Source organism: Cucurbita maxima, unplaced genomic scaffold (assembly GCF_002738345.1).
Source record: "Cucurbita maxima cultivar Rimu unplaced genomic scaffold, Cmax_1.0 Cma_Scf00012, whole genome shotgun sequence".
Lineage (NCBI taxonomy): Eukaryota > Viridiplantae > Streptophyta > Magnoliopsida > Cucurbitales > Cucurbitaceae > Cucurbita > Cucurbita maxima.
The window spans coordinates 925,186-952,464 of record NW_019272028.1 but is presented as its reverse complement, the minus strand read 5'-3'; the positions used below and the strand labels follow the sequence as shown (position 1 = coordinate 952,464).

The 27,279-nt window shown below is 37.7% G+C and overlaps 4 protein-coding genes across 5 annotated transcripts; 3 read left to right on the top strand and 1 right to left on the bottom strand.

The window, feature by feature from the left end:
- Window positions 1-515: 515 nt before the first annotated feature.
- On the bottom strand, window positions 516-3,164 carry LOC111487062 (F-box/kelch-repeat protein At5g15710-like). Its single transcript, XM_023134281.1, has one exon. It carries the CDS (start codon window positions 2,626-2,628, stop codon window positions 1,315-1,317), a length of 1,314 nt encoding a protein of 437 aa, XP_022990049.1. The 5' UTR covers window positions 2,629-3,164; the 3' UTR covers window positions 516-1,314.
- A 2,957-nt stretch (window positions 3,165-6,121) lies between these two features.
- Window positions 6,122-9,400, top strand: LOC111487063 (protein ABHD17C-like). Its single transcript, XM_023134282.1, has 6 exons — window positions 6,122-6,713; window positions 6,806-6,842; window positions 7,039-7,275; window positions 7,371-7,418; window positions 8,446-8,891; window positions 8,991-9,400. The coding sequence occupies exons 1-6, from the start codon at window positions 6,409-6,411 to the stop codon at window positions 9,061-9,063; spliced, it is 1,146 nt and encodes a 381-aa protein (XP_022990050.1). The 5' UTR covers window positions 6,122-6,408; the 3' UTR covers window positions 9,064-9,400.
- Window positions 9,401-10,192: 792 nt separating this feature from the next.
- Window positions 10,193-13,004, top strand: LOC111487480 (pentatricopeptide repeat-containing protein At3g29290). 2 transcript variants are annotated; one of them, XM_023134892.1, is made up of 3 exons: window positions 10,193-10,303; window positions 10,635-12,270; window positions 12,604-13,004. In XM_023134892.1, the coding sequence occupies exons 2-3, from the start codon at window positions 10,702-10,704 to the stop codon at window positions 12,829-12,831; spliced, it is 1,797 nt and encodes a 598-aa protein (XP_022990660.1). In that variant the 5' UTR covers window positions 10,193-10,303; window positions 10,635-10,701; the 3' UTR covers window positions 12,832-13,004. The 2 variants fall into 2 exon arrangements, with proteins under 2 accessions (XP_022990660.1, XP_022990659.1); XM_023134891.1 differs by having other exon boundaries at window positions 10,194-10,303; window positions 12,601-13,004.
- A 603-nt stretch (window positions 13,005-13,607) lies between these two features.
- LOC111487479 lies at window positions 13,608-26,883 on the top strand. Its single transcript, XM_023134890.1, has 17 exons — window positions 13,608-14,105; window positions 14,541-14,659; window positions 15,986-16,031; window positions 16,842-16,914; window positions 16,994-17,051; window positions 18,109-18,204; window positions 18,486-18,603; window positions 18,674-18,940; window positions 19,396-19,497; window positions 19,678-20,035; window positions 20,112-20,225; window positions 20,857-21,491; window positions 21,588-21,784; window positions 21,977-22,199; window positions 22,355-22,474; window positions 22,839-23,606; window positions 23,686-26,883. The coding sequence occupies exons 1-17, from the start codon at window positions 13,998-14,000 to the stop codon at window positions 26,710-26,712; spliced, it is 6,429 nt and encodes a 2,142-aa protein (XP_022990658.1). The 5' UTR covers window positions 13,608-13,997; the 3' UTR covers window positions 26,713-26,883.
- Window positions 26,884-27,279: the final 396 nt, after the last annotated feature.

Below are 27,279 nucleotides of genomic sequence, written 5' to 3'. Positions count from 1 at the left end.
ACAATCCCAAATCCTCGGCAAAGTCGAGAGTTTTTCATCCAAGACGGTTTGGAGTATTCCAAAGAGGCCCGCGGGTTCCAAGATAATAACTCAAACTGGAAGAACCTTGCCTTCTTGATCTATCTCCGTGCTACAATTACATTTGCTTTCCTTTCTACTTTGAGGTAACAGCATACTTACTATGAATCAATGTGAAAAAAAAGTATCCTTGATGGCAACATAAGCTTGCTCTTGCAGGCCATTTGGCACCTTATTAAGTGAACGGCACCCTATTCTTTAGCTCAACTTCTTAAATAACCCCATCAGAACCTGTGCCTAAGGGATGGGGTGTATTAAGATGGGATCTCATGAACACGAAATCTGAAATTAATCAACTTTTTGAACCAGAGGGTAGTTCACACTGGTGAAATACTGGATTTCATCTCAGAAGGCAAGCTTCAATCTGTTGACAATATTAGTCCTAACAGTAATTAGTAATTAGGATGAGGGGGGAAATCAAGACTTGAGACTTTTGAAGCCAATTAACATTAGATTTAAAAACATAACAAGGGACAATAGCTGGTTTGGTATAAGAGTTCCTGTTCGACTTGAAGAAATTGTCCTTTTTATAACGTCCTGAACAGATCGTACAAATCAATCATTTTACATTTGGGAAAAATTCTGAAGCCTATATATATGCAATGATCAAAACAACAATTTCGGTTTTCAACTCCAACCATAGAAGTTCGCCTGAAAGCTCAGATTGTTAAGAACCTCTTGAAGCACTACGTTTAACTTAAGCAGCTAGTGACCAAGAACCAAACCCAGCACTGCAATTTCCTGAAATTGGCATTAACATTCTTGATCGTCATAGTTGAACTTTGAAGTCAGCAGCTCACAATAATATCTCAGATTGAACTGCAAGAGCAATGGAGCTAATTTCCATAGAGATAACTCGAACTGAACCTAAACCAACACATCTGAAAATACAAGCTTGGCTTCCATTCTTCCCAAATACCACCCACATAAAATTTTCTTGAATGCAGTTCTCATCCCATGCTCAAGCTAGCACGTCATTAAACCCATGCAAGGAAAGTCTTGGTTGAAACTATTCTTACTACTGCTAAACCTTGCAAACAAAATTGGCCTCCTAGGATTATGACATTGGAATGGAATTGATCCAGCAAACAGCAGAAGAAACTTAGATGATCGGCCAGTAATCACAAAGTGAGGAAACCATATACAAGGATGTGTACATGAAGAAGTCATGAAAAATTGTGCCTCAGATAAGAATGGATGTAATAAAGAATCATCAAGGGAAAAAAAGAAGTCAGCTCAGAATACAGAAGCATCAAATCTTGGTTCATAAAAGCAGACCTGGCTGTTACATGACTGCAAAGCACAGCCAGCAATCCAAGACCATACTTTCTTATCGACATCATAAAGAAGACTCTTTCCTTGGTTCCAAGATGTAAAGCAGATCAGATTATCCTGTCCAAAGCACTCAAATCTCTCTGCCGATAACCTCAACAAAACACGAAAATATTTAGGTGGCATTCTACTAATCTCCACCCACATAATTTTAGCATGATCTAGTTCCCAAATTCTCATGCTTTGAAGAGTGCTATAAAGACCAATCCTTCCAACAAGAAATAGGCGCTTCTGTGTACCAGCAACCAAATACCCATCCAATAAAGAACGAGGGAACCTAGCAGGAATATGTTCCCAATAGCCTGTATCCAGCCGATACATCATTAAACCAAGTGGAGAAAGAGCTTCCAAGTATAATTTGGAATCACAATATGCCATCTTCGAGGAGCAGAGGTTTACAGCAGGCATAGTTTGATGAAGTGACCAACGGTTCAGCTTTGAGTCATAAACTTCAGTGGGCAGTGACTTGTCACCATAAATATCACTAGTCGCTACGACTTTAAATGACCGATCAGTCCGATCAACAACCAAAATCAGCTGCCTCTGCTGATTATGGTGCATACTTGGCAAGGCCCTCCACTTTTGTGTGAGGGGATTGCATACCAAGGTTTTGAAAGTTAGTCCATCAAGCCCAGAAAAGCAAACAAGACCGCCAGATGAACCAACCAACCAGAATGCCCAAGGAGGAAAAAATGTGAAGGGAATCTTATACCATGTTTTTAATGGCAAGCTGAAGACTGAGCATTGGGGGGTTTGAGAATTCTTCCAAAATGTGAGAAGACAAGGCCCATGTGAAGGCACTTGTGCATGAAATTTAAGAAAACTAGTATCTTGAAGTATAGAATTCCACCTCTTACAAACAGAAAGAAGCCTAAAGATTAAAAATGGAGGAACTCTAGCTAAGATCTCGTTTAACAAATCTTCAGGCAGCATCGCCCATATACCATCTTCCATTTGAACATCTGGATGGGATGCTTTACTAAATGTTGTAACTGTTTCTTCATCTAAACCACGAGGTTTGGTCTTTATAACCTTCTGCCTCGAAGGACTAGTGTTTCTGGATCCTGCCCTACCCAATGGACTAGTATTCCTCCCCCCACCTCCCAGGGGCGACACTTGTTCAGCAACCCTATTGTCTTCACGAACAACCCCACTTCCCAAAGATTTAGACTCAACAATTCCAGACCCAGATTGAGAAGATTCCCCAATCCCATCCATGGCGATGGTCTAATTCACAAAGTACACAGCAAAACTCCCCTATGCACTCTAAATGCAGAACAGAATTGAATATCTTCACTCGAAAAGATCCAAAAATTCCAGGCGAAACAGCACCTTTCAACTTCGGATGTCAAAACCTATCTCCCAAAATCTCAACCAAGTGCACAGAATAATCAACCAGAACAACCGTTCCATTTCAAATTGAACAGAAAAACAAAATGAAAACGAACCCAAACTTCATTCATCAGATCCTTAGACAAGAGAATCAGTCACTGACCCAAATCAAAAAACGAAAACATTGAAGCCCAAATGAAACCTGACAACGCCGATCAGAAGCTTTGTCGGCAGAGATGAGGCTTCTACCAGGTTCCGCCATGAACAAAAACCTTCCTTAGAGCTCGAAGATTAGAAATCCGGCATCCAAATTAAGAGAAAGACCTAACGTTAAAGAGAACCCTGATTCTTTCCATTCTCCTTCCTTCCATTTTTCTCAAGCAAGTACTCGCCCGCTCTTTCTTCGGTTTTCTCCGCGAATATTTCTGGCGAATGATTTAAAATAAATAAGAAATATAATATAAATGGGAGGTTCAAATCCCCTATTCAGGTACGGTAATGCGTTCGTGAGACTGGATCCTCACCGAATCAAAAGCTGCCACGTGAAATATCTCGATTTATATTTGATCGACTCGGTCTGTTTTTATCTGCCTTCGTGCTTATCCAATTAAAGAAAATGCCACAAGAGAAATTATATTATTAAAACATAGTTTAATTTAAATTTGCATTCTTCTTAATAATAACTTTTAAATATTTTTAAATTTCTATCTTAAAACTAATAATCACATTAAAATATTCTGGAATAGTTTATCGTTAAATTAGTGTGATGTTAATTTTTATTTCAATACTAAAATTCGAAATTTTAGTTTATATTAATCCTTAATATTAAAATATTCAACTAAAGATATTATTAAATATTATTGAATTAAAAATTTTTATATCAGATGGTGAAAAGTTTCAAATTTACTCTAAAAGTAATTTTTATTAAATAAAAAATAAACATCAACATAACAAATAATATATAAAAAATAATAATCTGACGTGACATTATTTATAATTACATAGAGAAATAAGGTAGTTATCGTAGTTAAAAAGATATTGTTCAATTCATTTACGTATAAATTTTTACGTACTAACTGTCACGTCAATTGATGTGAGTGATGTTGCACGTCTCTTATTTTCTATGTTTTACCAATTTTAACAAAGAAATAATAATAAAATTAAAATAATAATAATAATAACTCTTTAACATTTTTAATAAATTTTAAAATTTAAATAGTATTTGTTATAAAAAACAAACATCAAACATCAAACATCAAACATCAAACGGTGTGTCAGTAGGAACATTGGACTCCAAGAAGTGAAGCTGTGTACCAGCAAGGACAACGTTGGATCTCCAAGAGGGGGATTGTGAGATCCCACCTCGGTTGGAGAGTGGAAGGAAACATCTCCCTAACAAACGTGTTTTAGAATCTCAAGTGAAAAATTCAAATAAAACAATATCGACTAACAATAGGCTTGTATTGTTACACAAATACATTATATTTGTCAAAAACAACTTAATATGGTCGTAAAAATTGATTTGGAATAATGTAGTAAAATAGGTGGAAGATGAAGAGGTTTTGCAGCAAAGGACAATACAGAAAAATAAGTGTACATTCCAATGGAGATAGGCAGAAGGAAATGAATTGAATGGCAGAGACATAGCAGTAAACCAAGCTCAGGAACAGTCTTATTGTCACAACCACACATTGATAGCAACTATTATAGAGCATCTCCGCAGAGCTACGTTTTCTGCCCTTAGTACCATGTGTATTAAAATCGGTTTCCTCAGCGGGATACAACGATTAATATAACGATAGCTTTTTAATGCAAAATAATAAGTTCGAAAATGACAATTTTCAAATCGAGACAGTGATATCCAAGTAAAAAAATTGGTTTTCGTGCTGATATATGACAATCTATAGACAATTTAATTTAATTATTATATATATTTTTTACAATAAAACTTTTTTTTTTTTTTGTTAATAATTAATAAAAATGTTTAATTACGATTTTATTGTCTTTTCCATTATTTTAATAGAAAAAGAAAGTGATTGTACAAAAATTAATGACCAATTATTATCCTTTCCTTTGTTTGCAATAATTTGGGAAATAAGAGATGGTTTGGTACACAGATGACCCCATCAAAGCTAACTCTTTCAAAACATTGATGATTTTCATTCTAAGCATTCGTTAAACGAGTGTGAAAATCTTTTTCTGGTAGATGCATTACGTTACAGGTAAAAACGAACAATATCTACTACTATATTGACTTTCAAAGGAGTTGAATTGTGAAATCTCAGGTCAGTTAGAGGGAAGAACGAACCATTTCTTATGAAAAAATGAAAAAAACCAATTCAAGTTAGAACGATAAATTATAATTTACCAATTTCAAGTTTTGCATAAGAAATAAGAGTTCGTATAAGACAAAAAATTGAAGGGACGCGGGCATATCAATGAAAAGACAGCCTTTGCCAGCCTTATCCCAGCATCTAAACACCACCAGTACGGCCGTTCCCCCCACATAACCACACTACCAAACAAACGCCAATTCCAAACTACTCCCAAATCCAAAAACATAAAAAAGTAAAAATAATAAATAACACTTTACTCCGCCGTATAATTATTAAATTAACAACTTGTGTACTCTAAATAACTTCCCATTTCACTGATGGATATCACAATCCATTCTCTTGAAAATTCAATGTATTCGTTGGCATATCACCTAATACGTGACTCTGATATCATTTGTAATATTCTAAACCTATTATTAATAGATATTATATTTGCGTTTTTCCTCAAAGTTTTAAAACACGTGAACTAGATAGAGATTTTCACTCCTTTATTAAGAACGTTTCGTTCCTCTCGCCAACTAACGTGGGATTTCATTAGACTATTACGTGAGGCACGTTGTCATACATTTGCTCGTATTGACACGTTAGTCTGTACATTTTTAAATCCATATATATATATATATATTTTGATAAATATTTACACAAATTGTTACAATTTAGTTAAATTCAACAACCTTACAAACTTTTTTTCGTTAAAAATGGAAAAAACTATAATTGTAAATTGTTAAAAAAAAAAATAAATAATTAAATTACTAAGATGGAAAGAATTAACCGTACTTCAACGAGAGTGTACGAACCGAAGTATTTTTTAACTTTTACCCAAAGAAAAAAAAAGGTATTTTTCAATTAAAAAAAATTATAAAAAAAATAAAAAAGGCTGTGACGCAGTAAAAACAACCATCCACTCCTTGTCTCCCGTTATACATCCCTGTACCCTACAAGGACACGTGTCATTCAGTCAATGATACTGTACCTTTTCTTTTTCACACATCACTGTCACCAGTGCACTCCTCCTTCAGCTCCTCTCCCAATAATGCCCACACGTGCTTCCCTTCCCCCTCCCCGCCGGAAAAGCCTCCATTTTCCCACCCCCCGATTCCACTCTCAACCCTAAAATCCAGAGCTTCATTTTCTCTTCCTTCTCACTTAAATTCCCATTCCCACCACTCGAACAAATTATAACCCTTCCTCCTCCGTACCTGGATTTGACGTTTTTGTTCTGACGGGAACTGAGATCGTTGTGGGGTTCTGGGTATGTTGTTTGTTTGTTTTGTTTCATGATCTGGGTTATTTTTTGTTCTGTATTGGGTTCACTGGTATTTGAACGGAGATGGGGGCGGTGACTTCGTCCATGGCGGCGAAGTTTGCGTTCTTTCCGCCGAATCCTCCGTCGTATAAGGTGGAGGAAGTGGAGGAAGGCAGCGGGAAGCTGGTGATGACGGAGGTGGTGGCGAGGGGAAACGTCGACGTTTTGAAGCTTAGTACCAAGAGAGGGAACCAGGTTGTGGCCCTGTATGTAAAGAATTCATCGGCTACTTTAACATTGCTCTACTCTCATGGGAACGCTGCCGATTTGGGGCAGATGTACGATTTGTTTGTCGAGCTTAGTGTTCATCTTAGAGTCAACTTGATGGGGTTTGTGAACCTTTGGCTTTAAATGCTTTGTATGTAACTGATTTGAATCTGGGTTTTTGAAAGCTGCCTTTTGTCATTATGCCCTTTTTTAGGTACGACTATTCGGGATATGGTCAATCTACTGGAAAGGTATGAACATTATTATTTTTCATCTTGGTTAGATTAGAGGATGGGAATGTTTTGAATCTCAGGATCTATCCGCTTTGTTCTTAGCTTTGTCTGCTCTGTTTAAGGATGAAAAGTGGCTGGCAAATTATGTTAAGAGTATTGTTCTACTGAGTGGAATTTAGCTGACCTTTCCCTTTTGCATAATCCCTTTCTCCAGCCAAGTGAGCAGAATACTTATGCAGACATTGAAGCTGTCTATAGATGCTTAGTGGAGAGATATGGTGCAAAGGAGGAAGATGTTATCTTATATGGGCAATCAGTTGGCAGCGGACCGACTTTAGATTTGGCTACTCGTTTACCAAACTTGAGGGCCATTGTTCTTCACAGCCCGATCTTGTCAGGTGTTCGAGTCATGTATCCAGTGAAGCGAACATTCTGGTTCGACATTTATAAGGTTTACGTTCGTTAATTCCTAATGTTACTTTTAACGATTTATTGCTGGTTAGTTATGTGTTATTGATGCTCGTTCTTTCATTTTCTGTATTGCAGAATATTGACAAAATACCATTGGTCAATTGTCCAGTTCTTGTAATTCATGTGAGTTTCCTTTCGAACATTTGGTGTTTACTAAGATCTTGAATGCTTGAACATGTGGACAGTTGGTGTACTATAGAGTAGTAGCGAAGTAAGCCTTCAAACATTGATTGATTCTTCAATGCATTACCATAAAATTATATCTTTAAATGCAATGGGAAAGACATTGTGAGATCCCACATCGGTTGGAGAGGGGAACGAAACATTCTTTATAAGGGTGTGGAAACCTCTCCCTAATAGATGTGTTTTAAAACAGTGAGACTGACGGCGATACGTAATGGGCCAAAACGGACAATATCTGCTAATGGTGAGCTTGAGCTGTTACAGATGGTATTAGAGCCAGAAACTGGGCGATCTCCTAGCAAGGATGCTGGACCCTCAAGGGGGAGTGGATAGTGAGATCCCAAATTAGTTGGAGAGGGGAATGAAACATTCCTTATAAGGGTGTGGAAACCTCTCCCTAACAAACGCGTTTTAAAACCGTGAAGCTGATGGTGATATGTAACGGGTCAAAGCGGACAAGATCTGCTAGAAGTGGGCTTGAACTGTTACATTACATTTAGCATAAAATTTTGAAAACTCTGAACAGTTGGACACCTTCCGTTTCTTTATGTAAGTTCATAGGCATTTAAACCTCTTTAGACCCAATGTAGAAATCATTTATTTCAGTGGATTCGACTTTAACATATCGCTTGAAGGATATTATAAAACACTTAATTTTCACGTTTGAAGCATGTCATGCTGCAGTATAGAATGAAAAGAAAAGAGACTTCTATATTTTAATTATGGACTTGAAGTGGATCAAGGCTGTTGCTGTAGTTCATATTTACACGAGTGTCTACCGACGTTATCTGTTGACGTGTACGAATGTCTGATCCATGAAAAGAAACATGAGCTTTGATTGAACTTGTTGGATATGTCTAGCTGCTAACTATCACCTGCCTATCAAATGATGCCATCTGACATATGATTGGTTTCTGGTTGCTACTCACTCACAAATTGTGTAATATATGTTCTTGTATCTTGATAGGGAACTGCTGATGACGTTGTTGATTGGTCCCATGGAAAGCAACTTTGGGATCTTTGTAAAGAGAAGTACGAGCCCTTGTGGATAAAGGGAGGAAACCATTGTGACTTGGAACTTTTCCCACAATACATAAGACATCTCAAGAAGTTCATTTCTGCCATTGAGAAATCACATCTGAGGAGCGGAGTTCTTGGGCTAGTCACGAATCAGCTCGACATTCCGAGAAACAGCACGGATTTCAGAGAAAAATCTAGACCCAGCTCAGATCAAAGAGAAAAAACCAGAATGAGTGTTGATCAGAGAGATAAGCCAAGGATTAGCACAGACTGTAGGGAAAAGGTTAAAGTTGCAAATGATAACGGAGATCGGTCGAGGAAGATGTTGGATCGACCAGAGAAAGTGGCAACTGGTGCCGACCAGCCTGAGAAAGCGAGAAACAGCATCGACCGGTCTGCCTGCTGACTTCTCATTTCATAGTTCATAGCGCACCCAATATCATGTGTACAACTTTCTTCTGATAGTCTTGATTGCATTGCGTTCTCTTGCAGGTTTGGGGACATGGTGAGATCGGTTGGACTATGCAACATCGATTGTTTCAAACCCACGGCAACACATGTATAGCGGAGCGGTCACTTGTGTCGACGCGTAAGTGTTAATGATTTGTTGGTTGGTTTGGTTTGGTCGAATAGTCTAAAAATGGTTGGTTTAGCATTGAAAGTAAAGGTAGGAAATTGATTTAACCAGGAAGTTTGATTGTGCATCTTGTTTATGCTCACAACTAATAAATCTAACCCCTCTTCCCTCTTCTTCCTAAGCTTGATTGTGTATGGTTTGTGTTAACTTTGTAATATCTCCACTTACAGAAATGGAGTTTCTTCCTTCAGAAGCTTTGTCGTGAACGAGTTTGGAATGTTCTTACTCTTTGTTTGTTGTGTAAGATCTAATTTTAACTTGCGTTGGAAAGGGGCATCGCTTACTCCATATTCTCAGGGTAATTTATGTTATGATGTCTTTCTATTTTACCATTACTGTAAGATTCATTTTACTCTCTATTCGAGTAAAAAGTATTTATTTCAATCTTCATGGAAAATTTAATTCACCGCGAGGGGCCGACGTCAAAAGTATTTGTTAGTGGTAGCCTTGAATTGTTATATATGGTATCAGAGCCAGATATCGGGCGGTGTGCTAGTGAGGATGTTAGGTCGGGTAGATTGTGAGATCCTATGTCACTTAAGCATTTCTTATTAGGGTGTAGAAACCTCTCCTTAGGAGATGCGTTTTAAAAACCTTAAGGTGAAACTCGAAAGGAAAAAACCTAAAGAGGATAATATCTGCTAGCGGTGGTGGGCTTGGGCTGTTACAATACATGTCGAAGTCGAATGAACCATATTTTTTAGAAAGGGAACAATATCTGTCATAGGATTCCACCTCCCAGTGTACGCTTAATTTGTATTAATTCATAGTTGAGATCTTTAAATTATTGTTGAACTAAAAAAATAAATTAAATAATAAAAAATCTATAATTTTATTTAATTATCTTTAGTTTGACAATTTAAGAGGATAACAAGATTTAGACCTCTAATCAAGGTTGATACTATTTTTTTAATATTATTTTTATTTTTTGAATTATTAAAGAGAAATAGATCATTTTGAAAGACAAATTAAAAAAAATTTCTTTTTAAATGGAACAAATTTTTTTGATATTTCTTTATTTCGTGTAACTGGTTAAGCAACGACGTCGTTTAAAGCAAAATTGATATTGGAGGGAGAGCTACTTGCCAGAGAGCTTTCTTCTCCTTGCTTGCTTGAGCTGCCATTGTAATCTTGTTGCTTCGCAAGGAGGCGGAAGAGGAACATCTCGGTAACTCTCTCTCTGTCTCTCGAATTGAATGAATGTTAGAAACTTAAGCGGTTCTTTCTGGTGTTCATTTCATTAGCTTATTTCATTTGGGATAGACGGATAGTTATCGTGGAATTTAATGTGCGTAGAAGAAAATATCTGCGCATCCTTAACTTTTCTTCTTTCTCGTTCATGGGTATTGAATATACGAACATGTTCTTTCATCTCAGAAGTAAAATCGAGAATGGAATGGTGGGGAAACCCATCTTCCAGAGTAGATTACGAAATTGATTTTGAATTTTAAAGTAGTTTAATATTCGTGTTCTTAGAGGCTGTTTTCTTTTCTCTGCAGGTTCACTGATTTGGAATGATTCCTCCTGGATTGTAAACTCTCTTGTTCTTTTCATGTTTAGTAAATTATGAGAGGATTGCTTATAAATCCCACTCTGATTTTATCAAATGAGTTGAATTACCAACTTCACTCGTGTTACCCGGTTAGTTGTGCACACAAGCATTTCCATGTTATTCCAGAATTGAAATCATGTATAAGGCGTAGGATAACTCATGGGGGTAATGTAGCTTCAATGTCGTCGATGAGTATTCCACGATTGAATTTCGTGGTTCGCTCCACAAAATTCTTGGAATTTAGGACATGTGAAGAGGATGAGGCTATTAGCTTGGTCGTTGATGAAGGAGTCGAAGAATCGTCTCGGGAGTGGAAATCGCCTCCCTGGGGAGAAGTGAAAAATCAGGATGAGCCAATCTTTCAATCTGAAGATGTAAACCAGTCCGAAGTGTTAGAAGGGGAGGGTTTGGTAAGTGACAGAAAGGTGTATTTTCTTGAGGAAACTGATGAAGTTATGCTATCAAAGCGTATTTTAATTCTCAGTAGAAAAAATAAGGTCAGAAGTGCAATGGAATTATTCAGGTCCATGCATTTAGCAGGTCTTCTGCCAAGTTTTCATGCTTCAAATTCACTTTTAGCTTGTCTTTTGAGGAATGGGCTGTTTGATGATGGTTTACGAATCTTCGAGTTTATGAAGTCAAACAAGCTATCAACAGGGCACACTTATAGCCTTATACTCAAAGCAGTTGCTGATACTCATGGATTTCTTTCTGCTCTTGAGATGTTTAGGACATGGGAGCATGAATATGACTTAAAACAGTTCGATGCAATTGTTTATAACATGATGATATCGGTCTGTGGAAAAGAGAATAACTGGGTTGAAGCTGAGAGAATATGGAGACTAATGGAGGAAAATGGCTGTAGTGCAACACATCTAACTTATTCTCTATTGGTGAGCACTTACGTCCGCTGCAACCAGAATGAACTTGCGATTGACATTTATGTAAAGATGGTTCAAAATTGTTATAAACCAGCTAATGATACAATGCAAGCTATTATCGGCGCATCTTCAAGGGAAGGGAGGTGGGATTTTGCTTTAAGAGTCTTTCAAGAGATGTTGAAATGTGGACTCGAACCTAATTCCGTTGCATTCAACGCCTTGATCAATGCTCTAGGAAAAGCTAATGAGGTCACTTTAGCATTCAGCATATACAATAGGATGAAATCTATGGGTCATTCACCTGATGTTTATACATGGAAGGCACTACTTGGTGCTCTTTACAAGGCAAATCGCTACAACGATGCTATTCGTCTCTTTGAGTTTGTGAAAAGAGAGGAGAAGGCTCAATTGAATATACATATTTACAATACCGTTCTATTGTCTTGTTCAAAGCTTGGGTTATGGGATAGGGCTCTCCAAATTTTATGGGAAATGGAGGCCGCCTCTGGTTGCTTAGTCTCGGCATCATCATATAACATTGTTATTAGTGCATGTGAGATGGCTAGGAAGCCAGAAATTGCGTTGCGAGTTTACGAACGCATGATTCATCAGAAGCTCACTCCTGATACCTTCACTCTTTTGTCGCTTATCCGAAGCTGCATTTGGGGATCTTTATGGGATGAAGTGGAACTACTTCTATCTGTAAGTGTTCACCTCTATGACTCGTCCTGTGCCTTGACGACACTCTTATACTATTTTGGATAGGGACAGATTTTCCCTGTAGAAATTTAGTTCTAACTTTTCATTGCATTAGCATCATTCAATGGGCGGAGTGAAAAACATCATTGAAATCCATATGATTGAACTGGAAAACGAGGCTTTCTATTAGACCATTATGGTTTTTGTTGTGTTTTTTCTCTGATGATCTTACTAATCTACAGTTCCTTGTCCTGATGTTCTTCTTTCGAACGTTTTTCGACATTTTGCATTGAGAGTTATTTGGACGTATACCTGATAGTTGTTGTTCTTCAGAAGTCTGCACACGATGCATCTGTATACAATGCTGTCATCCAAGGAATGTGCTTAAGAGGCAAGACTGATTTAGCAAAAAAGTTTTACACGAAGATGCACGAAATCGGTATCCAACCAGATGGAAAAACACGAGCTTTGATGCTTCAGACGTTGCCGAAGGATCGTGCTGGACTGAAGAACAGGTTGGCCTCTCGTTTCAAGAAAAGGCACAGACATTATCACCACAGGTAACATGAATGAATGTAAAAGAAGGTGTGAAAAGATTAGATTACTGTAAATGAAGTATATATTGTAGATGTATAATGCTAGCTCAAACTCATTGTTGTATAGCTTAGCAGAATGGCTGGTTGATTGCATCAGTTGGCTTATATTCCATACAAAAATCTTAGATATCTGATCAATCGATAATCATTTGATTTATGATTTTTCAAATTTATATATGTTTCCTACGTCCTTTTAGTTGTACCGAGCATAGTCTTGTGGATAAAATACTAATTATTATTCAACCATTTATAGTTCAATAAAAAATAAAAATAAAAAAGTATTTGATGCTTTTTATTTAAAGTTTTTTTTCTTTCTAAAATAATATTATTGATAAAATTTATTAAGAAAAAAAAGAAATGACATTTTCTACATAAAGAAAAAAAAAACATTTATTAAGTGAAATTTAATGTAATTATATAAGCAGTTTTTACCTTTTAACTTGTATTACATTAATCTAATAGTTTATCAAATTTGGAAAGTTTATATCAAATAATTAAAATATTTAATTTTTTATGTGAAAAATAAAGGAAATAACATGGTTCAAAACTTTCCATAAAAAAACTGAACCCGGTTCAAAATTTGTTAACGTTCGGAAAAGCGTGATCCGCGACTTTTGTTGTCCGGACGAACAGTAGTAGTTTCTTTATTTCTTGTTGTTCTTTTTTAGAAAGAAGAAATAGCCACAAATCCACCGTGTTATTCCAACATTTCTGATTCGGCCATGCATCAATTTCAATTCCCAATAAAAAAGATGAAAATATGTTAATAATGAAGCAGCTTCGTCTCGATTTCATGCACAGTTTCAGCCAGATCCTATACACCCTCGATATCAAAGCTTCATTGCTTCTTCTTCTTCTTCCTCCAGTTCTCCTTCCTCTGCATTTCCATGTGCATTGTTGTGATTTCTAGGATTCGTACTCTGATCTTTGTTCTTTAGCTGGTTTGCTTTCTGGGTTCCTTTCTCATGAACCGACCGTGTCAATGTAGCGATCTTCTTTATGTTAGACTCGGACGAAGATCAGCCTCCGCGAACGGAACGAAATCACGGGGAGACTGGGAAACGAATCACTGCGATTGGAGATTCATTGAAAGTTATCTAATGGGGCTGTGAAGTTGATGCAAGCTAAGCGAGTATGGTCAAAGAAGGGAAGGCAGGCACTCCTGCCAAGCTAATAGTTGATGCTCTGCTTCAGCGGTTCCTCCCTCTCGCTCGACGTCGAATCGAAACCACTCAAGCTCAGGTTCATTTTCTATTTTGTTTCCTCTTCTCTGGCCCCATGTTTCCCATCTAGAAAATGTCATGTGCAGTTCTGCTAGTCCGATGAAAATGTTATAATAGTCACTCTGTTGGAAATGTGAAGAAAAATGGATGTGCTTACTTTTTCCATTAGTATCATCACGAATTATTGTTACAGTTCGAGGATTTTTTGATGTTGGGTGTATACCGTGTATTATCTGGTACTCTGATAGATTCTTTTCAGTTTTTCTGGATGCCAGTAGCCCGGTGCTTAATGATTTCATGTTATTTCTTGATCTGGCGGGAACATTTTGTCGTTGTTCTATGCACTCTGACGAGCAAGTCACGAAATCAATTTTCATTCATGGACATTTATGTTGTGTAGTACTATTTTGTGAAGAATCCACCACTTTCTTTTGTTGATTGCCTCAATTTGCAGGATGGACAATATCTTCGACCATCAGACCCTGCCTATGAGCAAGTACTGGATTCCTTGGCAATGGTTGCCACACACACACCTGTACCACTTTTAGAGGCACTTCTTCGATGGAGAGAAAGGTGCCTCAACTTACCTAGTCTCCTCTATTTTCAGTTATCGTTCTCTTAAGGACAATCTCCTGATACTGGCCTGTTTTTCACTGCCAATTGGAATTAGTTTGAGAGAGAATCAATAATTTTTATGTAACATTTCTTAGTTTTGACGTCCTATTTTTGAACATTTCTTTTAATGAATACAAGTATCTTGGCGTAATTGTGTTGCATGTACGGGTGTGTTTATCGTAATTTTTAAAACAATTTGGAAATAAATTCCTACCAATTAAGAGAAAGTACAACTAAAATAAGAGGATAACATCCTCTGACCTCTGTGTAAAGTAAACTGGGATTGGGATTTGGGAATAGGTGTTCAATAGGGGTATAGTTAAACAAATTTTGTCAAGTGTGTGGTGAAAGGTGGATAAATTGTGATTGTTTTGAAGGGTATATTGGTAAAGAAATGTGGTGGTGACGAGGGTGTGCGTTGACCTGTGTTTTATAGTGATTAGCGTGTTACTGTGTGGGGCTTTACAGTTTTGAAGTAGAGATGTGTTGAGGAGAAACTTATTTTAAGAAACATGTAAAAAGAGGTTTTGAAGAAAATTGGATAACTGATAAGTGAAGGGAAAATATCCTTCCTTCAAGGGTTTTAGTTTTAGATAGGGCGACTTACTCTTTATGTTTTTCTTTGTGCTTGCGGCTGAGTTCCTAAGTAGGTGATAGAACATCAGACTCGCATGACTTTAGAAGGAAGAAGAATTTCGTGGGCCTATCCTAGGCAGTGATCTTGATGTTATGAAGTGGAAAGGAGAGTTTGAGAAACATGTTTGTTAGAGGTGGCCATGTGTTGTTATCATAAAGTGTAATTTTGAAATACACCTAGTTTTTGTAACATCCTATTTCTCCATTAAAGTCGGTTAGAGTTCTTGTAATTCCTTTGTTCGAATTGATTTGGTTTTTGTATTCTCTCCCTACTAAAATTTCATTCTATAAATGATTTTTTATTTATTTATAAAAATTAGGAGAGTGTGTGTGAAAGAGTGAGAGATCATGGAGCAAAGTTAATAGATTGATAGGGAGGGAATAATTCGTGTTTCTAGGTAGGGAGGGACAAGCCGGGGAGAGTACGTGCATGATAAGGGTGCAATGGAATAAAAATGTTAAGGTGAGGGTGTAAAAAGAGGGGAGTGTGCATATTCAAATGGAGCTAATGTGTTTAGTTTTTGTTCTTTACAATTCTCCTTTGTTTTGAAATGCTGCTTACTCTTAATAAGATATTGTTAAGACACTGCCGCCAGATAATCTTTTCTTATCGTTCTTTTACAATTTCTCCTTTTCTCCTCATTGCAGCGAATCTCCAAAGGGTGCAAATAACACATCTACTTTCCAAAGAAAGGTTTGCCTATTCTGTGAAAACTATTTAAAATGAATGTTGCTGTTTTTGAAAGCTTTATGGTTGCCATGTCAATGGAAAGTTTCCAATCGTCTCAGTTGTTGTGGATTGGCATTAGTCTTAGTTGTTGAGGGTCGCCATTAATTCTTGATGATTCTTACCAATTGGTATCTTCATCAGGTTAAATAGTTCAAAATGTTAATGAACTTATGTCATATGGAGCTATCAAAGCCAAATAACTGTTGTTATCTGGTTAAATTTCATTAATTAACGGTATGTTTTACTTTTTCAGTGGGACTGTTTTCTTCCTTACCTATTTTCCTTGACTATCAAAACTAACTATACACATATTTTCCCTTGTGGCTTATTTTCTTGTAACTTTTGGATCCTTTACAACGATGGGAATAATCTCTTTTAGTTTCTTTTTTTCTTGGCTTGAGGATCCACCATCTAATCATCCCTTCTCATCTTTTTGTACTTCTTTGCACTTCGCCAGGCGTGGCTCGTGGGGAAATTTTGTTTTTCTGTTGTTTGTTAACAATGAAAGAAACATTCACCTGTTCAAATTTTCCTCTTGAGTGTGCTTTTAAATTCAAGTACTGTTCATTTTGCTCAGTAGGTAAAGTTTCCAAAAAGGTTTTCAATGGTACTTTATTCTAGAAAAGTTCTCATCATTTGTTTTTTTGTTTCCAAAATAATTCATTCTAACAGAGATGGATAGTGTTCTTGATATCATTGCTTTAAAATCCCTTGTTCGGAGAAGTTTGCCTTATTAACTTGGAAGTTATTATGATATGCTTTCTCGGGGCATAGCTTGCAGTTGAGTGCATATTTTGCTCAGCATGTATTCGCTTTGTGGAGTGCTGCCCTCAGGAAGAACTCACTGGTTTGCACAGTGTTCTATTAAACTAGTTTAAGTTATTTTTCTTCTTTTGTAGCTAATTGGCAGCGGTTTATCATTGTAGAGAAGCTTTGGTCTGGGCTTGAAAACTTCGTTTTTGATTGGCTAATTAATGCTGACAGGTAAGGTTGCTTTGGCTTTGATAATGAACTATCCAGTTTATTCTACTTTTCTGGCGTAGATATAATCTTTCATTAAAATAAATAGATCAGTATGGAAATTCCGTAATCGTTTGACTGACTTTGAAATTTCCCTCTTTGTTCTTGAAATTTAATATTTAGATTGGTAAGCTTTATTTTTATTTTAGAAATTGTTGTATCCTTTTGTTTGAGTCGTGGAAGCTTCATTTCAAGCATTCTTTGCGCTATGCTCTGTATGGATAGAAACTTTGTCGTTTGTACCATAATTGCTTGCCAATGCTTTGATACTGAATATAGAAGTTTTCTGACTTTTAACTTCTCAAGTATCAACGAAAAGTTTGCATTTCTCGTCAAATAAAAAATAAATAATACTGAATGTAGCATTGAAATTCTGTCTGCATCTTGTAGACCAAAGTTTACCATCTTTTGCAGCTTTATCTTTATGTGATATTTACTTGCATTGAGGCATTTTTGTTCCGCTTTAGTTTTGTCATCTTGTTATGTTTTTTCACTCCCTCGTGGAGTTTGTGTTTTTTGAGTTTGAGTTTGTTGCAAGTCTCATGTTGCAAGTTTTTCTTATTTATGAACTTTCTTATTTGTCTTTCTTATTTAATTTTATATCTGATCGATACATGAATTCAAAAATGTCAAATAGGTTGAGAACTTATGAGTCATAATTTTTAAATTTTTTTTTGAATATACTGAAGACTTGTTGAATATAATATTGAAGTTCAATAATTTATTTGACACAAAATTGAAACTTCAGGGCTGCTAAATATTTTTTTTTAAAGTTTATAGACCTTATATACACAAATTTAAAAATCAAAGGTAACCTTATATGAAATTTCCCCCCTTTAACATTTATTCTTGGATCTGGCACTGGTTTATATCGGCAGGATTATAATCATTTATCAGACAATACGACTTTGATGCCCAGATATTGGCAAATTGTTTAGAGAGATGTGCTTGTGCATATATACCTGTGGTTTTTCTTATTGACAAGGAAATTCTATTTAGTTCTGAGTAAATGTCATTGCAGGGTCGTTAGCCAGGTTGAATATCCCTCATTAGTCGATTTGCGAGGGCTTCTTTTGGATCTTGTTGCACAGCTGTTAGGTGCTTTGTCTCGCATCAGGTGAACAATTTCGTCCTAACACTTGAAACTTATTTGAATTGGACTTCTCGCATGTAATATTTTCAATATAATTTTCAGGTTTACATAAGCTTTTGTTTATCATGCATGCATGTCAATTGATGCTTGCTTTATTTTTATACCATAGCATTAGAATTCTACTTGCTTTAGCATTAACTAGTTCTGCGATGCACTTCTCTCTCCTTCACGAACTTATGTTTATAGTCATGTTACTTGAATTAAAAAGGGGTTAAAACATTTCTCTGTTGGGTTATTATTTGCAGGTTTAATTCTGTGACTGAACGCTTCTTCATGGAACTCAATACTCGTCGGATAGACACTAGTGTTTTACGAAGTGAAACTCTTAGTATAATCAATGGGATGCGCTACCTTAAGCTTGGGGTATGTATATAGTTTATTTTTATGAAAAGTCGTGTGAAGATAACAGCATTGCATGAACTTCACTTCTCAGGTTAAGACCGAGGGTGGCTTGAATGCATCTGCATCTTTTTTGGCTAAAGCCAACCCTCTTAATCGTGCTCCACATAAGCGCAAAAGCGAGCTTCACCATGCCCTCTGCAATATGCTTTCAAACATCCTTGCACCTCTGGCAGATGGAGGGAAGGGCCAATGGTCGCCTTCTGGTGTTGAACGTTCACTAAATTTATGGTATGAAGCTGTTGGACGAATTCGAGCACAACTGATGCATTGGATGGATAAGCAGAGCAAACACATTAATGTAAGTGGGCTCCATTTTGTCTCCTCCCTGTAAAGAGGTCAATATTTTATTTACTATATTAAATTTATAAATTTGGATTGGAGTTTGTTTTTTCTGTTTTGGCTCTTTGACATGCATGGCGTGGTCTGTTAGCTTTTTTTCTATCTCACACCGTTCTTGATGAAAAAATTGTATCTTCTGAAGAACATAGAGGATATATCCTTTGGAGATAAATATATGCTAAGGTAATTATATTTCTAACAGTTATCAGATACAGTAAAAAAAAATTGCTGATAAAAGTATATTTTCCAAAATTGATGAGATTGTTGTCTCTGGGAGTAGCCGAACAAATTTGGTTAGGTAGATATCTTTGAGGTCATAATACTTTTGGATTTCATAGTAACATTCTTCTTCATATCCAACATCATGTCTGTTTTTCCTGTTGTGCTTTACATCAGTAGTTCTTTGTGTTCTAGGTTGGTTATCCGTTGGTCACTCTTCTTCTCTGTCTTGGTGATCCTCAAATATTTCACAACAACCTAAGCCCCCATATGGAGTATCTCTACAAGCTCCTTAGAGTAAGTACAATTTACTTTTGAATTAAGGAAGTTAATGATGACTACAGCTAACTCTAAAAGATCCTCGACTCTTCTTCAATGTTCAATTTAGGAAGTTTCTAAAGTATATTTGAATGGCAAATGAAAGTGGCATCCCGTTCCCATCACTCATATTTATAAAATGTTGGTTTGATTGTGCAGGACAAGAATCATCGATTTATGGCCTTGGACTGTCTTCATCGGGTTTTAAGGTTTTACTTGAGTGTTCATGCAGCTAATCAGGCCCCAAATCGCATATGGGACTACTTAGACAGTGTGACTTCGCAAATTCTTACAGTTATAAAGAAAGGATTGCTTACTCAAGATGTTCAACATGATAAACTAGTTGAGTTTTGTGTGACTATTTCGGAACATAGTATTGATTTTGCAATGAACCACTTGTTATTGGAATTATTAAAACAAGAGAGTTCTGGTGAGGGAAAAGTTATTGGTCTTCGTGTTCTCCTTGCCATTGTTACATCTCCTTCAGGCCAGCAAATTGGCTCGGATATATTTAAAGGTAACCAACTAGTTAAGAGCCTCCGAATTTGCTAAAGGTATATTGTTTAATCTAATCAACTTTGTTGCATCAGCAGGTCATGATATTAGCCACTATGTTCCAAAGGTGAGGGCAGCAATTGAATTAATTTTAAGGTCGTGTCACAGAACCTACCGTCGGGCTCTTCTAACTTCTTCAAGGAACAACATTGGTAATTTGTTTTCTAATTTTTTACAGTTTGGGCGTCAAAAGAATTGAAGATTGAGGACCTCACTGAGGTGCATACCTAGGAGAGCCTGCTTTACTTGATAATAGATAAGGTGTCAAGGGTGTACATGGTGCCTACATGTATTGCATAATGAACACCTTAATGCTACAGTATGTTGTGCGAACTGCCATATTAGAGTGAAAAATAAAATATTCATCATTAAATAGCTTTGAATGAACAGCCCAGAAACTAGTCATATTTTTAATAAATCCATAAGCACGAACTTCTTAAAAATCAACAACGCTTTTCTCCATTGGTATGCAGACAATCTCCAATTAATTATGAGATCTTGTGCATTTGTAGCTGTTTTAGTTGTTGCCCGCTTCTTACAAGAATGGTTTGAGTCTCTTTAGTTAGTGTTGTTTTTGCCTGTTTTAGGACATGCTAATTTAAACTTTAGGTCTTTTTAGCTTCTGACTTCTCCTTTCTTGCTATAGTTGAATACTTCCTACTCAAGTTTTATTATTATACTTTTGAAAGCTGTATACTTCTCGTTTGATCTTCTTTTTCTTAAACTTAAGTATCTAGCTTTTATTTTTATGGGAAAATTGAAAGCGAATTGTTCTCTTCTTAGATTCTGTGACAAAGGAGAAGTCCCAAGGATATCTTTTCCAGTCAGTCCTGAAGTGTATACCATATTTGATAGAAGAAGTTGGAAGGAGTGATAAAATAACTGATATAATACCTCAGCATGGAATTAGTATTGATCCTGGTGTACGAGAAGAAGCAGTCCAGGTACTGAACAGGATAGTAAGATATCTTCCTCATCGTCGCTTTGCTGTAATGCGAGGGATGGCTAACTTCATCCTACGGCTTCCTGATGAATGTTCACTTCTTATACAAACATCATTGGGGCGCTTGCTGGAACTTATGCGATTTTGGAGAGCTTGTTTGATTGAGGACTGTCTGGAAAATGAGGCCAATGATGAGAAGCGTACAGTTCAAAGAACTGAAGGGTTCAAGAAACCATCATTTCTTCATCAGTCAGGAGAATCAATTGAATTTCGTGCTTCTGAGATGGATGCAGTTGGTTTGATCTTCCTTAGTTCTGTGGATGGTCAAGTTAGGCATACAGCATTGGAGTTATTGCGCTGTGTGCGTGCCTTGCGAAATGACATTCGAGACCTTGCAATACTTGACCAACCAGATTATACTTTTAAGTATGATGCTGAGCCAATATTTATTATAGATGTAGTAGAGGAGCATGGGGTATTTTTCTTATCATGCCTTTTGCACTTCTCAGCAGTTCCTCTTCACTTGACTCATTGAACTGCAATGATCTCAAACTGGATTATTCAACTACAGGATGACATTGTTCAAAGCTGTTACTGGGATTCAGGGCATCCGTTTGATTTGAAGCGAGAATGTGATGCAATCCCTCCAGATGTTACTCTTCAGTCCATAGTATTTGAAAGCCTTGACAAGAACAGATGGGCACGTTGTCTCAGTGAGTTGGTTAAGTTTGCTTCTGAGGTATGCCCAACTTCTGTTCAGGAAGCAAGGTAAATTATGCTTTTCCCAAAAACTGTGCTTTCTTGAAAATTATATCTATAAGGATTTGCTGGGTTGCTTTTTGGCGACTCTTTTATGAGCTACTGTCCAATATTGGGCCTTCTTTGTCTCCCTGTGATTTAATGGTTAACATTTGAAGTTTCTGCTCTAGTATGTATTTTATACATAATTTTGGCTGGCAGGGTTGAGGTTTTGCAACGTCTTGCTCATGTCACACCAGTTGATTTAGGTGGAAAGGCCCATCAATCCCAAGATTCAGACAACAAATTGGATCAGTGGCTAATGTATGCTATGTTCTTATGTTCATGCCCCCCAAATCCCAAAGAAAGTCCTGCCTCAGGAAAGGCCAAAGAACTTTATCACTTTATTTTCCCTTCAATAAAGTCTGGATCAGAACCGCGCGTGGTTAGTACATTTTCTAGACAAGTTTTCTGCCTCAACTTTATTTTCTTTTCCTTTTTATGTCTCACCTGTGGTTTGTAAATTGTTTGGTTTTAAATAAACTAACTAAATTAAGTTTATTTACCAGTACTAAAGTTTTGTCAGTTCTCCTAATTCAGCATGCAGCCACCATGGCTCTTGGGCACTCGCATTTGGAAGCTTGTGAATTAATGTTCAGTGAGCTCGCATCTTTTACCAACGAAGTTTCCCAGGAGACTGAGGGAAAGCCAAAATGGAAGGTATTATTCAAAGTGCATTGTATTTTATTAAATGATGTATGTGAAGTAGTTTTGTTTTGTATTTTGAGATTCAATATGCATTTGTAGAGTTTCTTAACTGGAATACATAATACTTTCTGGGCCAAAACTTTATACACGCAAGTATAACCACCAATTGCTTGCATTTTAAAGCAATCAAGAATTGGATTAGTTGAATGTCTTACATGCATGATTGTGCATTTATCAACGTGAAAGAGCCTTTTGTAACCCCATGGATTCTATCTCTTTTGTAAATTTCATACGTTAGTGCAAGTGTTTCTTGTATTCAGGTGCTTTCATATCAAAATTTCTTCTTGTGATGACTAACTGACTTCCATACTTTCAGAGCCAAAAACCACGACGTGAGGAGCTTCGTATTCATATTGCAAATATTTACCGTACTGTTGCAGATAAAATTTGGCCTGGCATGCTGGCGCGTAAATCAGTTTTTCGTCGCCATTATCTCAAGTTCATCGATGAGACAACCAAACAAATTTTAACAGCACCTTCGGACAGCTTTCAGGAAATGCAACCTCTTAGATATTCACTTGCTTCTGTTCTGAGATCTCTAGCCCCAGAATTTGTTGAGACAAAGTCTGAGAAATTTGACCTTAGAACTAGAAAGCGGCTATTTGACCTTCTACTCTCTTGGTCTGATGATACAGGTGGTTCATGGGGCCAGGATGGCCTAAGCGATTATAGACGAGAGGTAGAACACTACAAATCTTCTCAGCATGCTCGGTCGAAAGAATCTGTCGATAAGAATCCATTTGATAAAGATCTTAGTGAACAAATTGAAGCAATCTGGGCTTCCATGACTGCTATGGCTTCACTCTTGTATGGGCCCTGCTTCGATGATAATGCTAGGAAAATGAGTGGCAGGGTCATTTCTTGGATAAATAGTCTGTTTATTGAACCTGCAGTCAGGGCTCCTTTTGGTTATTCACCGGCTGATCCTAGAACTCCATCTTACCCTAAGTCTGTAGAAGGCGGCCGTGTCACTGCTGGTCGTGATAGGCAAAAGGGGGTTAACAATCGTGTTTCGTTAGCAAAATTAGCTTTGAAGAATCTCCTCATTACAAATTTGGACCTTTTTCCTGCTTGCATTGATCAGGTAAGATAATTCTTTTATATCTTCTGCGACGGATTTTGTCTAGTTAAAATTTACATCAGAGTTCTCTTTTTATCTTCAGTGCTACTACTCCGATGCTGGCATAGCTGATGGTTACTTCAGCGTGCTGGCAGAGGTTTATATGCGTCAAGAGATACCAGAATGTGAAATCCAAAGGCTTTTGAGCTTAATTCTATACAAGGTGGTGGACCCTAGTAGACAAATTCGTGATGATGCTCTTCAGATGCTTGAGACTCTTTCTGTTCGTACGTGGGCTGTAAATGGCATGGAGGGACCAGGGAGCTATAGAGCAGCCGTTGTTGGTAACCTTCCTGATTCATACCAACAGTTTCAGTATAAGCTCTCTTCTAAACTCGCTAAAGATCACCCTGGATTGAGTCAACTGCTTTGTGAGGAGATAATGCAAAGGCAACTTGATGCAGTTGATGTCATAGCTCAACATCAGGTTCTTACGTGCATGGCTCCATGGATTGAGAACCTTAATTTCTGGAAACTAAAGGACTCAGGTTGGAGTGATAGACTTCTTAAAAGCCTTTATTATGTCACATGGCGACACGGGGATCAGTTTCCTGATGAAATCGAAAAGCTCTGGAGCACGATTGCTAGCAAACCGAGGAACGTAAGTCCAGTTCTGGATTTCTTAATCACGAAAGGAATTGAAGATTGTGATTCCAATGCATCTGCAGAAATAAGTGGTGCTTTTGCCACATATTTCTCAGTTGCAAAGCGGGTGAGTTTGTACTTAGCACGGATTTGTCCTCAGCGTACTATTGATCACCTGGTCTACCAATTGGCGCAACGCATGCTGGAAGACAGCATCGAGCCAGTTGGTGCCGGTTTCAAGGGAGATTTAAGTGGGAACTTTGTATTGGAATTCTCTCAGGGGCCTCTAGTTGCCCAAGTTACTTCTGTTGTGGACAGCCAACCACACATGTCACCACTACTTGTACGTGGATCCCTTGATGGTCCGAGAAATACTAGTGGGAACTTAAACTGGAAAACAGCTGGTGTAACAGGCCGAAGCGGATCTGGCCCTCTAAGTTCAATGTCTCCTGAGTTGAACATTCCTCCAGTAAATGTAGGGCGTTCAGGCCAACTAATTCCTGGTTTAGTAAACATGTCCGGTCCTTTGAAGGGTGTTAGAAGTTCTACTGGAAGTATACGAAGTCGGCATGTTTCCAGGGACAATGTTGACTATCTCCTTGACATGCCAAGCTCTGGTGAAGATGGGCTTCATTCTGGGGTTGCAGTCCATGGGGTGAATGCTAAAGAACTACGTTCTGCGCTACAGTGTCATCAACAACATTCTCTGACACATGCAGACATCGCATTGATCCTCCTCGCTGAAATTGCGTATGAGAACGATGAAGATTTCCGCGAGCACTTGCCGTTGCTTTTCCATGTCACCTTTGTTTCTCTGGATAGTTCGGAAGACATTGTGTTAGAACATTGCCAGCAATTGCTTGTTAATTTACTATATTCACTTGCAGGTCGTCACTTGGAACTTTATGAAGTTGAAAACATTGATGGAGAGAATAGGCAACAGGTTGTCAGCCTGATCAAGTATGTTCAGTCAAAGCGTGGAAGCATGATGTGGGAGAACGAAGACCCGTCGGTTGTGAGAGCCGAGCTTCCTAGTGCAGTACTTCTCTCTGCTCTGGTTCTGAGCATGGTGGATGCCATCTTCTTCCAAAGTGATTTACGAGAGACGTGGGGATTGGAGGCACTGAAATGGGCCATGGAATGTACATCACGACACCTTGCTTGTCGCTCACACCAGATATACCGTGCATTACGACCGAGTGTTACAAGTGATACTTGTGTGTCTCTCCTTCGTTGCCTACATAGATGTCTGGGAAATCCGGTACCCCCGGTATTGGGGTTCATTATGGAAATTCTGTTAACCTTGCAGGTAATGGTAGAGAACATGGAGCCTGAAAAGATGATACTCTATCCTCAACTCTTCTGGGGGTGCGTGGCTATGATGCACACAGATTTTGTCCATGTATACTGCCAGGTTCTCGAGCTCTTCTCTCGAGTGATGGATCGTTTATCATTCTGGGACAAAACAACTGAAAACGTACTCCTTTCAAGCATGCCTCGAGATGGATTTGATACTAATAACGTCATTGGAGACTTCCAACGGATCAATACTAGAATGGGCTATGAGAAGCCTCCATCCACTGGGAATCTTCCAACGTTTGAAGGTGTTCAGCCTCTTGTACTTAAAGGGCTAATGTCAACTGTTAGTCATGGTGTCTCAATAGAGGTTCTTTTACGGATTACAGTGCACTCATGTGATTCCATATTCGGCGATGCAGAAACGAGACTTCTGATGCACATCACAGGCTTACTTCCATGGCTCTGCTTGCAGCTCAGTAAGGATCCACTGAAAGGACCAACTTCACCACTCCAGCAACAACATAAAAAAGCATGCTCAGTTGCATCCAATATTTCTATCTGGTGTCGAGCCAAATCACTCGACGAATTAGCCAATGTTTTCATGGCATACTCTCGAGGCGAGATCAGGAGTATTGAAACCCTTCTTGCTTGTGTCTCCCCTTTACTCTGCAACGAGTGGTTTCCACAGTACTCGGTGCTGGCTTTCGGGCACTTGCTACGCTTACTGGAGAAAGGGCCAGTCGAATACCAGCGTGTAATACTGCTCATGCTGAAAGCACTACTCCGGCATACTCCTGTGGATGCTTCCCAAAGTCCACATATGTATGCAATCGTCTCACAGTTGGTGGAGAGCACGTTGTGCTGGGAGGCATTGAGTGTGTTAGAAGCTCTTCTACGGAGTTGTAGTTCAATGACAAATCCACACCCATATGAACCAGAGTGCTTTGAAAATGGACTGAGTGGAGTGATGGACAAGATTTTGGCTACTCAGACATCGTTCAAGGCTCCCTTACAACATGGTTTTTTATCAACGTCTGGATCAAATGAATCAGGAGCCTCAGCAAGAGAGGTGGCTCTGCAGAATACACGGCTTATTCTTGGGCGGGTTCTTGATACCTGCGTGCTGGGAAAGCGGAGAGACTACAGAAGGCTGGTTCCTTTCGTTACCAGTATTGGGAATTCTTAACTTGAATCTCTCTCTCATAATTTCTTGTTGTGTAAATGCAATGTATATACACATCAAGAGCAGTTTTGTAGGTAGTCTTCATTCATATTTTTAGTACTGGTAACCATTCATATTCAAGCTTGGCAACTGTAAATATATTTTCTTACGGATCATTGAGATCCCACAGTGGTCGGAGAAGGAATGAAACATTCTTTAAAAGGGTGTAGAAACTCAATGAGATTCATAGCTGAGTCAGGATCATTGAGTCAGGATCGAACTCTCCATGAGATTCATAGTTGCATTACTTATAGCTTCCTTGTTCGTAAACAAACAAAGTTAATGGAAAATTTAAAAGTTCAATGGTCTGTTAGCCACTTTCTACCGACGGTAGGCTAAATTTGTAATTTGTTTATAATTTGGCTTCCCAAAATAAAAAAAAATAAATAAAGAATTGAAGAATTTGCTTTAAAATTTAAACCAAGAGAGAGGATTGCAACCTACCTATGCCTAAATTGAGTAAACCCAAAGAATTAATGATATTAATTAGAACACTTAAACTAAAATGAATGTTAAGTACAAGGTTTTAGT